Source organism: Leptosomus discolor, chromosome 1 (assembly GCF_034619465.1).
Source record: "Leptosomus discolor isolate bLepDis1 chromosome 1, bLepDis1.hap2, whole genome shotgun sequence".
Taxonomy (NCBI): domain Eukaryota; kingdom Metazoa; phylum Chordata; class Aves; order Leptosomiformes; family Leptosomidae; genus Leptosomus; species Leptosomus discolor.
In genome coordinates, this window is record NC_141391.1 from 38,081,227 (window position 1) to 38,095,560 (window position 14,334).

Consider the following 14,334-nt stretch of genomic DNA (forward strand, 5'->3'; position numbering starts at 1 on the left):
AAAGTATTCACCTACCTCAATTTCTTGCTTACAGATTTAGGAGGTTTAAGCATTACTTGTTTCCTTTGGAGACTTTTGTAACCAAAGAATGACTTACTGGATTACAATGGTTAAGATACCTTTAAAGTAATCCTAAAAAATTTTAAGCGAAAGAATGGCTGCTTCCATCTAACCAGTACATCCACATGTCAAAAAGCAAACTCTTATTGATATGACCACAATAAAAATCACAAAGGTATTCTGAAAACTAACAATACAGATATTACTTTCAAATCTAAGTTGAAAATCATAGCATTTCATTTAGGTATATAACTATAATTTTGGATATTGTAAAATTACCTTACTCTTTCTTGCTAAATAGAGTACTTACATGTTTTCCTCTCCAACAATGCACATTGCAGAAAGAAGTTTAACTATATCCGTCATCATGTTAGTTTGCTTGGGATCAATTGCTTTGATCAGCAACAAAAGGCTCCTCTCTTCTCCCAAAATTCTTTCCAATCCATACTAAACAACAGAAGAAGAGTTGTAAGGAGAGTTGGTGGGAATCCAAAGGACTGTATCAAATATCCAGCAAAAGACAGCCACAGTTCCCTCACGTAAATATTTCAAATGACTTTTAAGTCCATCAAATACTTAATTACAAAAATTAAATGAGAGAAAAAGTCCAAAACAGGTCATGTATACCATAATAAGAGCATACATCAGCATCAAAAGCTTACACTATTCTCTGAGAGTATTTCCACAGAGGAACTGGCAGCAGAAAGAACTTCAAACCACAGCTGACCAACGCACTGCTTCTCCAGATTGCACAGGCTTATATTCACTGATCATTATCTGATGGAACTGTAGTAATTTAGATTTCCAGATTAAATAAAATCCCATACCTTATTATTCATGAAGGCTCTCAAACACTGTATAACCTTATGCTGACTCCTCTTCACAACTTTGTCCTGGCTGAATAAATAAAGAATTTAGTGGAATTAAATGCTGTTTACATATTAAGAAAAGCTGGCAATTTTGGATGACATCATCCTTACTTTTTTGTTTCAACCAATCTTTCCAAAACATCCAACAGCAGCCCCAGACCTTCTCGGCCAAAGTTTTCAACCCAGCTAGGGAGAAAGGAAAAAAAAGACATTTAAAAAATTGACATTTCAAAGACTAATTACAATGAATCAAAACTGTCAGCATAAATAAAAGCTGGATCATTCTGAAACCCAAAATAGACCCTCATCAACAGAAGATCAAGAGGCATTCCATTCACTCATTGACACAATTAGATAACCTTAAATTAAAAAGATTAAAAAATTACAGTAGCCATTACATTTAGTAATTTCAATTCTTAAATTAACAATTATACCTTATTTGGCACAGAATTGTAATTAAAAAATCCTTGCAAAGGAAGGGAAGAAAACCAACAAACTTCTACTACACAGTGTTCTAGATTCTCCTGGAAAGGTCAGAATCTAACTGTAAATGGCAGAGAAGGAAGGAAGGGAAAGCCTAAAGGAACTGCAGAAGCAGCTGCCTGAGATATTAATCCACAAGAATACCTCCAAGTGAACACAACAAAAATTTAAAATTTCAGCTAGTGCAAAAGCTATCTCTTGGTGAGGTTAAACCTGGGCATGTTGTTTCTACACAAAACAGCTGCCTCACGATCCTGTTTATTATTGCTCAAAACCCCTTGATATCGAATACATGTAACTGTATGACTGCCAGCAGCACTGAAGTTAGCCCTTTGCTAGTAGCTCTTAGCTCTTGGTCTTGCTGCAACTACGATGCTTGATCAATTGCCTAACCCTAAAGTTCACAGACATCACAGTCATTCACAGTCATAACAGAAAGAATATTTTGCTCTTTAGACTTCATTATCTGTGTAAGGCACAGATACTTGAAACTTCAAACTTCTAACAAAATCTCATCAAGGAAGGAGAAGTTGGCTGCAGAGGCAACAAAAATACATATACAGCAGAGAAACTGTCGAGACTATTTGCTCAGGAAATTCCTTTTATAAAGGGTGAAGTTATAATATTCAATTATGGAATGAATTCACAAGTACTCGAATACTCTTTCCATAAAAGTCAGGAATATTTCCTGACACCTTCAGTCAATTTTTCATGCTCCTGCCACATGACAAGTTCTTGCATCTCCTATTATTGTCTTTGGTCAACAAGACAGAAAATTATTTCATAATAGGTCTTTCTTCCATACTTTTTCCACTTTTAAATGAACATATTACTTTTACCTATTAACTGATTACAGAACCATCTCTATTTAGAACAGAGGGAGTTAGCATAATGAAGATCTAACACTTTTCACCATCTTCATCAACCAAAACATGGATTCTGTTGTGGGCATAGTACCAGTAGTTTCTGTGCACTCTTTAAATTATTACTTAAAAAAAAAAGCTTAAGCTGAGAAAATCACTTGTCATGTATTAACAAAATGAAGTCTTTTATGTAAAAAGGAAGCATCCATTCTGCAGCACCAGAAGTTCAACATCAAGATGTTGATCAGAATTCATTAAAAAACTACAGAGTTCACTTTACTTGTATTACAGTTCTCCATTGTTTTGTCTGTTTTCTCTATTTACACACCACTGTACACATTGGGAAAATGTATTTATCACCACTTTTGATTAGTAACCAGAATATTTAGATACTCCTATAATGGTGGGACCTTACTGGTGACAAATAATAAGATATTCTCTTGCAAATAACACAAGGGAGATGCAACAGCTCTTTTGAAATACATTGTACTTCCAGTCCCATTATAGGATGGGATTAAACAGTTCTTCATATCTGCTAGATACAGAACTGTAATGGACTTAAAATAATAGGAAGAGGAAATCAGATTAGATGCTTTTACATGTTTTCCCCTTAAAAGTAAATAAATACGAAAATAGATTTTTCTCCTTCCTGGATTGGTGTTTTGTTCTGAAAGAGATTAGGCAAATAACTGTCAATTGGTTTTGGTATAATTGGCCATATCTGACCTAAAGATGATCCCACCAGACACTTCTTAGCACATTTTGTATTAGACAGAATGGTGCACAGCCACTTTGTCATACATCCAGCAGCTGAGGATGCTAAGAATGATCAAGTGCCTGAAATACTGTTGCATTACTACCCTTTCCTCTGCTTCCACAAAAAAACAAAGATTACTTACACCGTCCAGAGCAAACACTCCTGCTTTTTGTCAGTCTGACAAAACACCAAGCCATCAGTGCCCCTACTTTCAATTTAGTAAAAACGTCCTCTTGACTAAAAGAGCTAAATATGTTGCAATTATTACACAAAAGGGGAAGAAATAGTTGTAGATAACTAGTCATCAGCAATACTACACACAGCTAGATCACTAAACCACTTTTGATGAACTGTGTTGGCACCTGTGAGGTAAACACACTCCATTTATTTACCTGAAGAACAGTGACCAAAATCAGCAGACACATTTCCCTTTTGAGGTTTCTTTTTATACTGATGAAAAACAAATACTACTTTCTACAATAAGCCATAGATTTCAATACATTTTTCTTAGTACCAGGATCAAACTACTCAATATCACTTGATTCAGATTTTCTCTGTGAACTAAAAATACATTTTACAAAAATGACTAATTGCAAACAATGATGTAGAACTAGTTCTTGCATTAGAAATTGAAATGTCAACAAGACTTAAAAGTTAAGTTTATTAAAGTATAGTAATTCGGAAAACAGCAAAAACACCTAAATTATATACTGTCAAAAAGATCACAGCCCACAAATGTGAAGATTGTCAGGCTAGATCAAATCTAAATTTAGTTCTTTTCCTGTTAAAAAGGTGTAAGTTTATTCTTAGGTACTATACATGAAAAAAATTATGGGGAAGTGATTGTGCCCCTGTACTCAGCACTGGAGAGACCACACCTTGAATACTCTGTTCAATTTTGGGCACCACAGTATAGGAAAGACATTGAGGTGCTGGAGCGGGTCCAGAGAAGGGCAACAAAGCTGGTGAGGGGTCTGGAGAACAGGTCATATGAGGAGCGGCTGAGGGAACCGGGATTGTTTAGACTGGAGAAGAGGAGGCTGAGGGGAGACCTTATTGCTCTCTACAGCTACCTGAAAGGAGGTTGTAGTGAGGTGGGTGTTGGTCTCTTCTTCCAAGTAACTAATGACAAGACAAGAGGAAATGGCCTCAAGCTGTGTCAGGGGAGATTTAGACTGGATATTAGGAAAAAATTCTTTGCCAAAAGAGTGGTCAAACATTGGAACAGGCTGCCTAGGGAAGTAGTGGAGTCACCATCTCTGGAGGTGTTCAAAAGATGTATAGGTGTGGTGCTTAGGGACATGGCTTAGTGGTGGGGTTGGTAGTGTTAGGATAATGGTGGGACCCGATGATCTTAAAGGTCTTTTCCAACCAAAGTGATTCTACGATTCTATAAAATAAAATCCCAAAGTTTCATCAGTTATTTTTCATTGTCCATGTCATATGAAGCTGGAGGTAAAAATAATCATGGATTTATAGCTGCTGGACTGCAGCTCAGTATTCATGTGTCAAAGCAAGTTCTTACTCAAAGATCTAGCTGCTGATAGGAAAATCAATGTCACCAATATCTGCATCCAACAAACATCAATTGTTGTTACTCATTAGAAAGAAGGGGACGTGGTTTTAAAATGTTTATTCCACAAATTTTAAGTATGAAGAACAGCGTGCCACTGTTACAATTTTGTTATTTTTGTATATAAGCCTTACGGACGAACTCAAGTTTTTCACTAAGGCTATTTTAAAATGCTCTGTTTAAGCCTATTGAGGTCTATCTTAACAGTCTTCTTCAGCACCACTCAATACACCAGGAGACTGTTTCAGAACCCGTATGTTCTACTAGTGTGATCTTTCTTTTCATTTGTAGACTAAAATGCATTTATGGACAAGCAGTCGAGTTAATGAAACTACTGCCTACTTCCTAACATGTCTTCTCTGGTGTTTTTGCAAGCGACAGTCATTCTGCTTCCAATTCAAACCTCTCAAATTCAGACCTAATCCTAGGCCGTACATCCATTAACTTAATAATGAGTTTCACTCCAATCCAAATAAGAGGATAAAATAAAAATGAAAAAAAAAAAATTTTGACTATTTATCACTAGAAAACAAAGTGAACTGCTCAGCACTACACTTGTTTTACATTCTCTCAGCATCACCTTGTACAGATCAGTGAACTCTACTGAATAATAGATCTACAGAAGATACATGGTCAACAAAAAAAAAAAAAGAAAAAAGGTACAATCATTCATTAATTGGAAAAACTTGAAACATGCACATCTACAGATTCATTAATTTTAATCCATTAAGAAATAAGAACATGATTAATCTTTGCAATATGTGTTAATGATGTTACCTGACTGGATTACTAGTCAAGGACACACGGAGAGATTCCAAGCAAGTGACCAGTCTTTCATCTGTTGACCCAGATTTTAATTCCTGAATAAACTCTTGGGGTGAAATCTTCCGACTGTTCTTGAGACTTCCCTAAAATACAGAAAACACATTCATTTTTTATTTGGCACATATAGAACTTGCATATATTATTAATGACTAACCTTCATTTCTCTTCTTTGAAAAAATAGGGGGAAAATAAGATATAATTTAGTCCTAAACCTGTTAACTGTTGTCGATCTACTATATATGCTAAATGCTGACTAAATTTTTGTCAATTTGTGAAAAAAATTATAATGAGTAGTCAAAAGCAGCAGGCATCAAATGTAGAAATGTATCATGTACACTCGGAGAAATGCAGTTTTTGTAATGAATGGATTCTGCTTATGCATTGCAAACATCTTAATTTTCAATACTCAACAGAAGAAAAAAACAAATCTGAGGTGCTCTGAAGAGATCACAGGGCACGTGTCCAGAAGGGTGACTGCAGATGAGAATACAGAGGGAAGAACCAGCGCACCAGAAGAGTACTCAGGATATTATCACAGTATCTTGAATTCCTGCAGATGATGTTGTAAAACACTTTTCCCTTAAAGGTCCTTCAGATGAGGTGTACATGAGACTGGGATTATAAAAACAGACTAGCTTTGGCTTTTTGGGCTAAAGCAAAAAAACTTTTAAAATGTCTAAAAAAAATATTTTTTAAAAACAAGAAAAAAAGACGTGTTTAGAACCACAGCTCCTCATTTGTTTCATTTGCCACCTGTAAGAATGTAGTGTAACACAAATATGACTATTGATGAAATAACATAAGGACACTTGCTCAACCTTTGGGTTTGGATTTTGCCTTGCTGTTTGGGTTTTGCTCTTTTTGGCAAGCAGGGAGGCAAATGGGGACATGGATAACAGGGAGACAGAGAGGAAAATGCTATGGCAAGTTAATGCAGCACTGCAAAAGTAGTTTTATGCAAACAAAAAATTTTCTTTTCCAAGCAATATACGTTGAAAGACACTGGCTTTGACTGGTCACTATATTTGTGGTGTCAAATGTTGCTTAAAGTATATTCAAGATATTAATGACTCTTCTGAAGGATATACAGTATGCGTTATTTTAAACAAAGCAACGGTTATACCGAAGCAATGAAGCTTTACAATTTGAAATTAAAATGTTCAAATCTAAGAGGCATTGATGCTATTCTTAAGAGTATCCTCCTCCTTCCCTTTTCTTTTTTTAAGTAGCAGCAAAGACAAAATTTGTAGAATGTGAAAAATAAGAAGTCTACATCACCTAATACCCATTTACGGCATGAAGAAGGATAGATGTATTTTCTACAGAACTTACTTAAACTCCAAGAGGCATACAATGGGGTATACAACCTATATTGACTTAAGTCATTGGAAAGGCTCCTTTTTTAGAGAGCAGAAGCACAACTGTTCTGTCATTCAGCACTAAGAAGTCACTAAATAACACTATAATCTAGTGGCTTAAGTCGGGAGTTGAAGAGAATTAGACTTGCAGTGCCATAATGACTTGAAATCAACCACTGTAATTGGTGAGGCAGTCTCATTATGTTATTATACAGAGCTTCATACAGAAGATGTTTTCTCCCTTTGTGGATCTTCAAGAAGTGCCGAAAAATAAACTCTTCTCCTCCTGAAGTAGAAAATGATAACATAGTTTCCAGCAGACAGGTAAACCTAAAAACTGGGAAGAGTGGTTGACAGACCAGACTTACGTGCTGCTGCTGTCCCACAAACAGGGTCTTATACCTTGTGGTGGTTTGGTGTCCAGAGGGGTTTTGGTAGCAGGTGAGGGGGCTACAGAGGTGGCTTCTGTAAGAGGCTTCCAGAAGCTCCCCTGGCTCCAATTTCGGACCCACCTCTGGTCAAGGCCAGGCCAATCAGTGCCTCTGTGAATAACTATTTAAGAGTGAAAGAGGCAGTTGACTACATCTCTTTGTTTTGTTTGTGAGCGAAGGGTGATGGGAGACAGACAACCCTATGGACACCCAGGTCAGTGAGGAAGGAGAGGGGGAGGTGTGCCGGAGCAGAGGGTCCCCTGCGGCCCATGGTGGGGTGGCGGCTGAGCCCCTGCAGCCCCTGGAGATCAGCGGTGGCCCAGAGGTTGGCCTGCAGCCCGCGGAGGGCCCCAGGCCGGAGGAGCAGGGACCGGGCCCGAAGCAGCCGTGACTCCGAGGCAGCCCGCGCTGGAGCCGCCCGTCGGTGGGAGGGCGGCAGCCCCGGGAGGGACCCGCGCTGGGGCGGTTCTGGGGAGCTGCGGCCCCGCGGGAAGGACTCCCGTTGGAGCGGTGGGTGGAGGGCTGTCTGCCGTGAGAGGGACCCCGCGGTGGGGCAGGGGAGGGCTGCGAGGGCCCCTCTGCCTGAGGAGGAAGGAGCAGCAGAGACACCTTGTGCCGGACGGACTGTAACCCCCATTCCCTGCCCCCTGCGCTGCTGGTGGGGAAGAGGGAGCAGAGCTGAGCCCGGGAAGATGGGAGGGGCGGGGGGGGAGGTGTGTTGTATTTAAGGTATGGTTGTATCTCTCATTATCCTTGATGGTGGTGGTTGTCTTGTATTAAATGTATGTTGTTATCCCCAACTTGAGTCCGTCTTTTGCCCATGACCGTAACTGCTGAGTGAGCCCTCTGTGTCCTTTGTCTTGACCCTGGAGCCTTTGGGTTCTATTTTCTCCTCCTCATCCCTCAGGAGATGGGGTAGGGGTGAGCAAGTGGCTGCAGGGGGCTGTGTTGCCAGCTGGGTGGGCTCAAACCACGACACACCCCGTGTGCAATACACCGATACACACACAAGGCAGAGGTATTCTATTTCACATTTGCACAAAGATGGGTGGTAGGTGATTAATTCCACAAAGCTAGCCCACCATAGCACAGGAGTTACAAAGTATTTATCCTGTTACATGATTAGTAAAAACTCACTTAAATTTATGCTTATTCGTTAGTAATTACCATCCCTTCTGCTATTAATCATATTTAAATTAGCCTCACTTTCTCTGTAAATTAGCACGCACGCTCCTTATGGGTGGGGTGGACAAGTCTTTTCAGTTCTGAACTGAGACGGTGGTCCCAATCTCTCCTTGCTGCATTTACCTTTCCCTTTGTTTCTGCAGAAATTTACTGACTTCATACCTCTTGGGCACTCATCCATCTTGTGGCGCCTTGTGGCAGGATGTTCCTCTTTCATCAGTATTTTCACTTCTTCTTCAAGGGCATACTCATTCGTAAGGCATGAATTGCTGGTACAAAGTAAATACCTTGTCTTAGCTAGCCAGGTACAAACCGCCTGGTCCATCAGGCAAAAGACAAAGGCCTGGGTGTCCTGTGAAACAGGACCCAGCTTAGTGAAAAGTTCCTTTACCTGCTGTATATCACTGCCATTCAGAGTGACCCCAATGGACAGGAGAAAAGGGCAGAGAAATTTCATGGAGTTCCACAGCAGGAAATGCTAAATCCTGAATCTGGGGAGGAATAATCCCATGCACCAACACATGTTGGGGCCAACCAGCTGGAAAGTAGGTTTGTAGGAGAAAAATGGGGGTCCTGGAGGATGACAAGTTGACCATAGGGAAGGGCATCACTAGCTGGCCAAGGGAGATGATCCTCCCCCTCAGCTCAGTGGTGGTGAGGTATCTGGAGTACTGTGTCAAGCTCTGGGCTCCCCAGCATGACAGAGACATGGACAAACTGGAATGAGTCCAGAAAGGGCTGTGTACACAATTAAAGGAGTATCTGTTGTACAAGGAGAGGCTGATAAAACTGGGATTGTTTAGCCCCAAGAAGAGAAGGCTCAGGGAAACCCTCTCAGTGAGACGACAAGAGGCACAAATTGAAATACAGGAAATTGGTTAAACTTAAGACATAAACACAAACTTCCCCACTCCTCCCTTGTTGTTCTTTTTTAACCATGAGGCTGGTCAAGAACTGGAACAAGTTGTCCAGGCAGAGTGTACAGTCTCCTCTATCAGAGATGTTTTAAAGGTGGACTAGATAAGGGACTGGACAAGATGATGTCCAGAGGTCTCTTCCAGCCTATCATTCTATTCTATGACTCTGTGATAAAGGGAGATTGGAGGGCTATTGGGGGCTATGCTTCTTACTCCAACTATATTTCCTCAGACTTGAGAAACAGATGTTCCAGACGCCAAAAAACAGACTACTGCCAGGAACCACCCTGAAAAGATAGCATCTCATGCTATATTTTGGCACACTACATGTAGTACATGGAGTGTCATTCCACACATGCCTCTGAATTGATGAAGAATCTTATTTGCTTAAATGTGGAGTCACTTCCAATAACTGTTCCACAAAAAAAGTAGATGAGATGACCAGGAAGGCATGAAGGTTGAGGTGAGCCTTAGAATTAGAGATCTAGCAAACCCAGAGAAAAAAAAAAATCCATAACAATAAATGTTCCCACAGACAAAAAGAAATTCAGTGTCTTTTGTTTTCTTTCATGTGTTATGTTTAGTTCATAGCCACATAATACTCAAGTCAGAAAGGCCCTACAGCAAGCTCCCCTACAGCTTTGACACAGCTATATCTAAAGAGGAACGAAAAAAAAAAAAAACTGGAAAGAATCTCCAAGCCAAATGTCAAAGATCCTAAACAGAAAGAAAAAGCATTCATAACATTAAGAACTAAATATCAGACTTAATAAAACATGAAAGGTAAAAGCTACTACCCCATGAGTTGCCAAAAACACTACTAATTCACTGGCTAAGGGGAACTGGCGACACAGGTTTCTGGTTACTCAAGAGCTTATATACTGAGCACATCCATCCTATTACAATAACCCCCAAACATCTTCAGACTAGACAATGTATACCCCTGGAAATTGAGGGGAATTTGAGTTATAGCTGTGATATAAGAAGGAAATTGTTATGACTGTGGTGTAACAGGGTAACAGGGCCGTGCCTGTATGTATATGCAGCATAGACAGTTCCCCATGCAATCCTGGATGTGCCCAGCTGGTCTCTGCATAGAGAGATAAAGGATTGGTTAGAGACAAAATGACCAAACAAACTCCTAGCACCCTTCATGACAAAGTATTTAACTAAATGTCACAGGAGGTCTCCAGTTGGAAATTTCAAAAAGTCCCAGAAATTCTCCTGGCAGCTCCAGCTGTGCAAAGACTACTTGATAAGCACCACTTGTATACCCAAGTGTATGGATTAATATCCTGGGTGGACAATCTGCCATTTCCAGTGACTTCTCCCCAACAGTTCCTGCTGTAATATTGACCAAGCTGGATATAACTAAGATACTTAGAAATTGTCAGTAAAATTGGCTTCTTTTGATGCAGATACAGTCATATTGGAAAGTCATATGGACAGGACATATAGTTAAGAAAGTTAGAAGACATTTTGGAAGTAATTTAATATAATCAATAGCAATGTGTGCAGTGGAACAGTCACACAGGACAAGAGCCCAGCCAGACTATAAGAATTCACTAGAATGACATTTCAGAGTCTCATCCGACCCATCTGAAGACAGCGACACAAGCAATGGAGACACGCTTCAACATCCAGACAGTAACCAGCCATCCTGCTTCAGACTCAGCTCCCACCTGAACATTACCCTATGCAAAAGATGTCAACAAACTGTGAATGTCTGTACAACATACCCACAGTACCAAGTACCACTTATCCATAGTAACACCAAGGTTCTGCAACATGATAAGAATATGATACATCTGCCAGTGCTTAAACAAAATGAGCTGCATTTGGTATCAATTGTGAAACTGATTATATTAGCTGTATTTCAGCACGGGAAAAGCTGCCTAAGTTCTAAATGCTCGTGTTAACAGAGAAACAGGAAATATCTTGAGGCATCAGTGCCTCTAGAAATTTAATTGCTCAACTGAAGAACAACTGGTCTGTGAGCAGATGCAGTATGAAGTCAGCATTAATTAACTCAGTTAAAACATTACAAGGGAGTAAGCTGCACAACCAAAACAAAATCTTGTGAAGAAAATTCACTTTAAAAACTCAGTTTGTGTGTGTTCAACATACAGAACTGCAAAACTTATGGTACAGTAACATTATAGCAATGCTGCTTTTATTTCCACTTGACTATTAACTCCATAACATGGAAATTGATTTTTAAAACTGTTCTGGACTGGAACTTCTTTGTATGTGTTTATACAGCACTTAAAAACCTGACACTGTTTATAACCTCAAATAATAATACATACAACCAGCTACAAAAACACAGGAAATACATTGGACACATTGATCTGCTTGAGGGTAGGAAAGCTCTGCAGAGGGACCAGGACAGGCTGGATCAATGGGCCAAGGTCCATTGTATGAGGTCTAACAAGGCCAAGTGCCGGGTCCTGCACTTGGGTCACAACAACCCCACGCAGCGCTACAGGCTTGGGGAAGAGTGGCTGGAAAGCTGCCTGGCAGAAAAGGACCTGGGGGTGCTGGTTGGCAGCCGGCTGAACGTGAGCCATCAGTGTGCCCAGGTGGCCAAGAAGGCCAACAGCATCCTGGCCTGTATCAGAAATAGTGTGGCCAGCAGGAGTAAAGAAGTGATTGTGCCCCCGTACTCAGCACTGATGAGGCTGTACCTTGAATACTGTGTGCAGTTTTGGGCACCACAGTATAGGAAAGACATCGAGGTGCTGGAGCGGGTCCAGAGAAGGGCAACAAAGCTGGTGAGGGGTCTGGAGAACAGGTCTTCTGAGGAACAGCTGAGGGAACTGGGGTTGTTTAGACTGGAGAAGAGGAGGCTGAGAGGAGATCTTATTGCTCTCTACGGCTACCTGAAAGGAGGTTGTAGTGAGGTGGGTGTTGGTCTCTTCTTCCAAGTAACTAATGACAAGACAAGAGGAAATGGCCTCAAGCTGTGTCAGGGGAGATTTAGACTGGATATTAGGAAAAAATTCTTTGCCAAAAGAGTGGTCAAACATTGGAACAGGCTGCCTAGGGAAGTAGTGGAGTCACCATCTCTGGAGGTGTTCAAAAGATGTATAGGTGTGGTGCTTAGGGACATGGCTTAGTGGTGGGGTTGGTAGTGTTAGGATAATGGTTGGACGTGATGATCTTAAAGGTCTTTTCCAACCAAAATGACTCTATGATACCACAGCAACAGAAATTTAATCCAAAATTCCAAGCCATGATGGTTTAAACAATATGCAGTATACATCTCTAAGATACTGGTTTTAAGGAAGAAATAAGGCTTCATCTAAACACTACACATTATAAGAAAACAAGAAAGTTCCAACAGAATAATGAAGAACTGGAGCAGAATTCTTCCAAGGATACAATTTTTGCTATCGTGCAAATTTTCAGTAAGTACTACTAGGATCCCAAACCCCAAAACTGTTTGTTCTTAGTAATTCTTCTACAGGGAGCCCCTGAACACGTTACAAAGAGTAATGGTAACATCACACTTACAGACAAAAATATATAGACATATATCCAGAAGCATGCTTTCAGCCAACTAGTTTTGAAGTCTCTAAGCAAAGTGGAGTGAAATGAACGAATACTGGACAATGCAGGTCAGTAGAACTCCAGTGACTTTTAAGTAACTTTGCACCCTTAAGCAATACATTCATTCTAAACATCTCACACATACACAGATGTAGGTCACAGTATATAAATAATTGAGCACCTGAGCACAGCCCCGCCAAATACAGCGTAATTTCTAGATGCATTAGTAACAGACTTGCTTTGTGAATATTGGAAAGCAGTTGTGCATTTCTAAGAAACAGAAACCCTGAGGTCAAAGATGAAGCTTTGACTGTAGTAGAGCCCACTTGGATCGCCAGAGGCTGCTTCATTTTCAGTGACTGATTACAGACATGCCCTCTGTTCTTCATTTTAATAGCTTTTATAATTTTACCTCCTTTAAATGAAACCTGCTCATTACTCTGTATAGCAGTGGCAAAAGAGGATATTTGTCCCAACACAACACACCTTAGTACCTGTCTCCTTAAAGTTAGAGAAGCGTAAACTACCAAAAGATGCAGCATCACCCATAGAAAGAGAAACCTGAGATGGGATTAGCTGTACGTAATAGTCAGGAGCTATATGGTACCTCAGTTATTCTGAAAAAGTATGACACACTTTCATCAAGTCAAGGTACACCAAAATTTAGGCAAGTACCCTGGGCACGCAGTGCGTTATTCCCTCTTGACTGAGAAGGCGCTCATACAGTCAAACACAACTGAGGCACGAAAAAGCATGCCAGGAACAAAGAGTTCGAAAGGGTGAGGGAAGGATTTTCCCATCCCAGTAGCTCCAGCACTAAGCTGAATTCATCTGCAGCACTACTGCATCGAACAGCTGAATCTATGCATCACAGAAACAGCTCCTCCCAGTTATACAGTAGGTGAATGCCACTTCCAGTAAGGACACGACAGTAGAAACGGAGTTCAGTAAAGAGTTTCCCTGCAGGAATTAGCCTTCAGGGATCTCCCACAGCAGAAATGGGGATACGTGGGCTGGCAGTGGAGGAGGGGAATGGAAAGGAAAACTACTGTTGGGGTCTTTAGGACAACACTCGGCAACAGGCTCAGCCAGCTAGAAACTCCTAGAATAACCCGAACAGGAGAAAACAGTTATTTTCTGAGGAATGCTACTAACACCGCTGCTTTGTGAGTGTTCTGGGAACCAACAAACGAGGCCGAATCGACAACCATGGCTGGTCTTATTTATGGTCACAGACAGAAAGGGGGTAGGGAATAATAAGGGAAATGATTTAGCAGCAGAGGTTACCTACATCGAGCACAGAACTTTACGTCATCTGCGTCTCATCTTTCTTCCCATATCCAGGCTGAAGCTCTCAGACCCAAAAGGGCAAGAGAACAGCAAGCACAATCCCAGAGAAAAAGAATAAATACTAGGTGGTTTTTGTAGAACAACTTCCAACAGTGTTTAATGAGACTTTCA

At 40.5% G+C, this 14,334-nt stretch overlaps 1 protein-coding gene across 2 annotated transcripts in view; it reads right to left on the minus strand.

Moving 5' to 3' along the window:
* Positions 1-14,334, minus strand: part of DIAPH3 (diaphanous related formin 3) — a 272,276-nt gene that overhangs the window by 217,227 nt on the left and 40,715 nt on the right. For both annotated transcript variants that reach the window (XM_086481984.1, XM_086481982.1), the window contains 4 exons: positions 5,383-5,513; positions 1,041-1,115; positions 888-957; positions 371-507 (listed from right to left, as the gene is read on the minus strand). In XM_086481984.1, the coding sequence (XP_086338110.1) occupies positions 371-507; positions 888-957; positions 1,041-1,115; positions 5,383-5,513 (413 nt within the window). The remainder of the gene's footprint in view (positions 1-370; positions 508-887; positions 958-1,040; positions 1,116-5,382; positions 5,514-14,334) is intronic.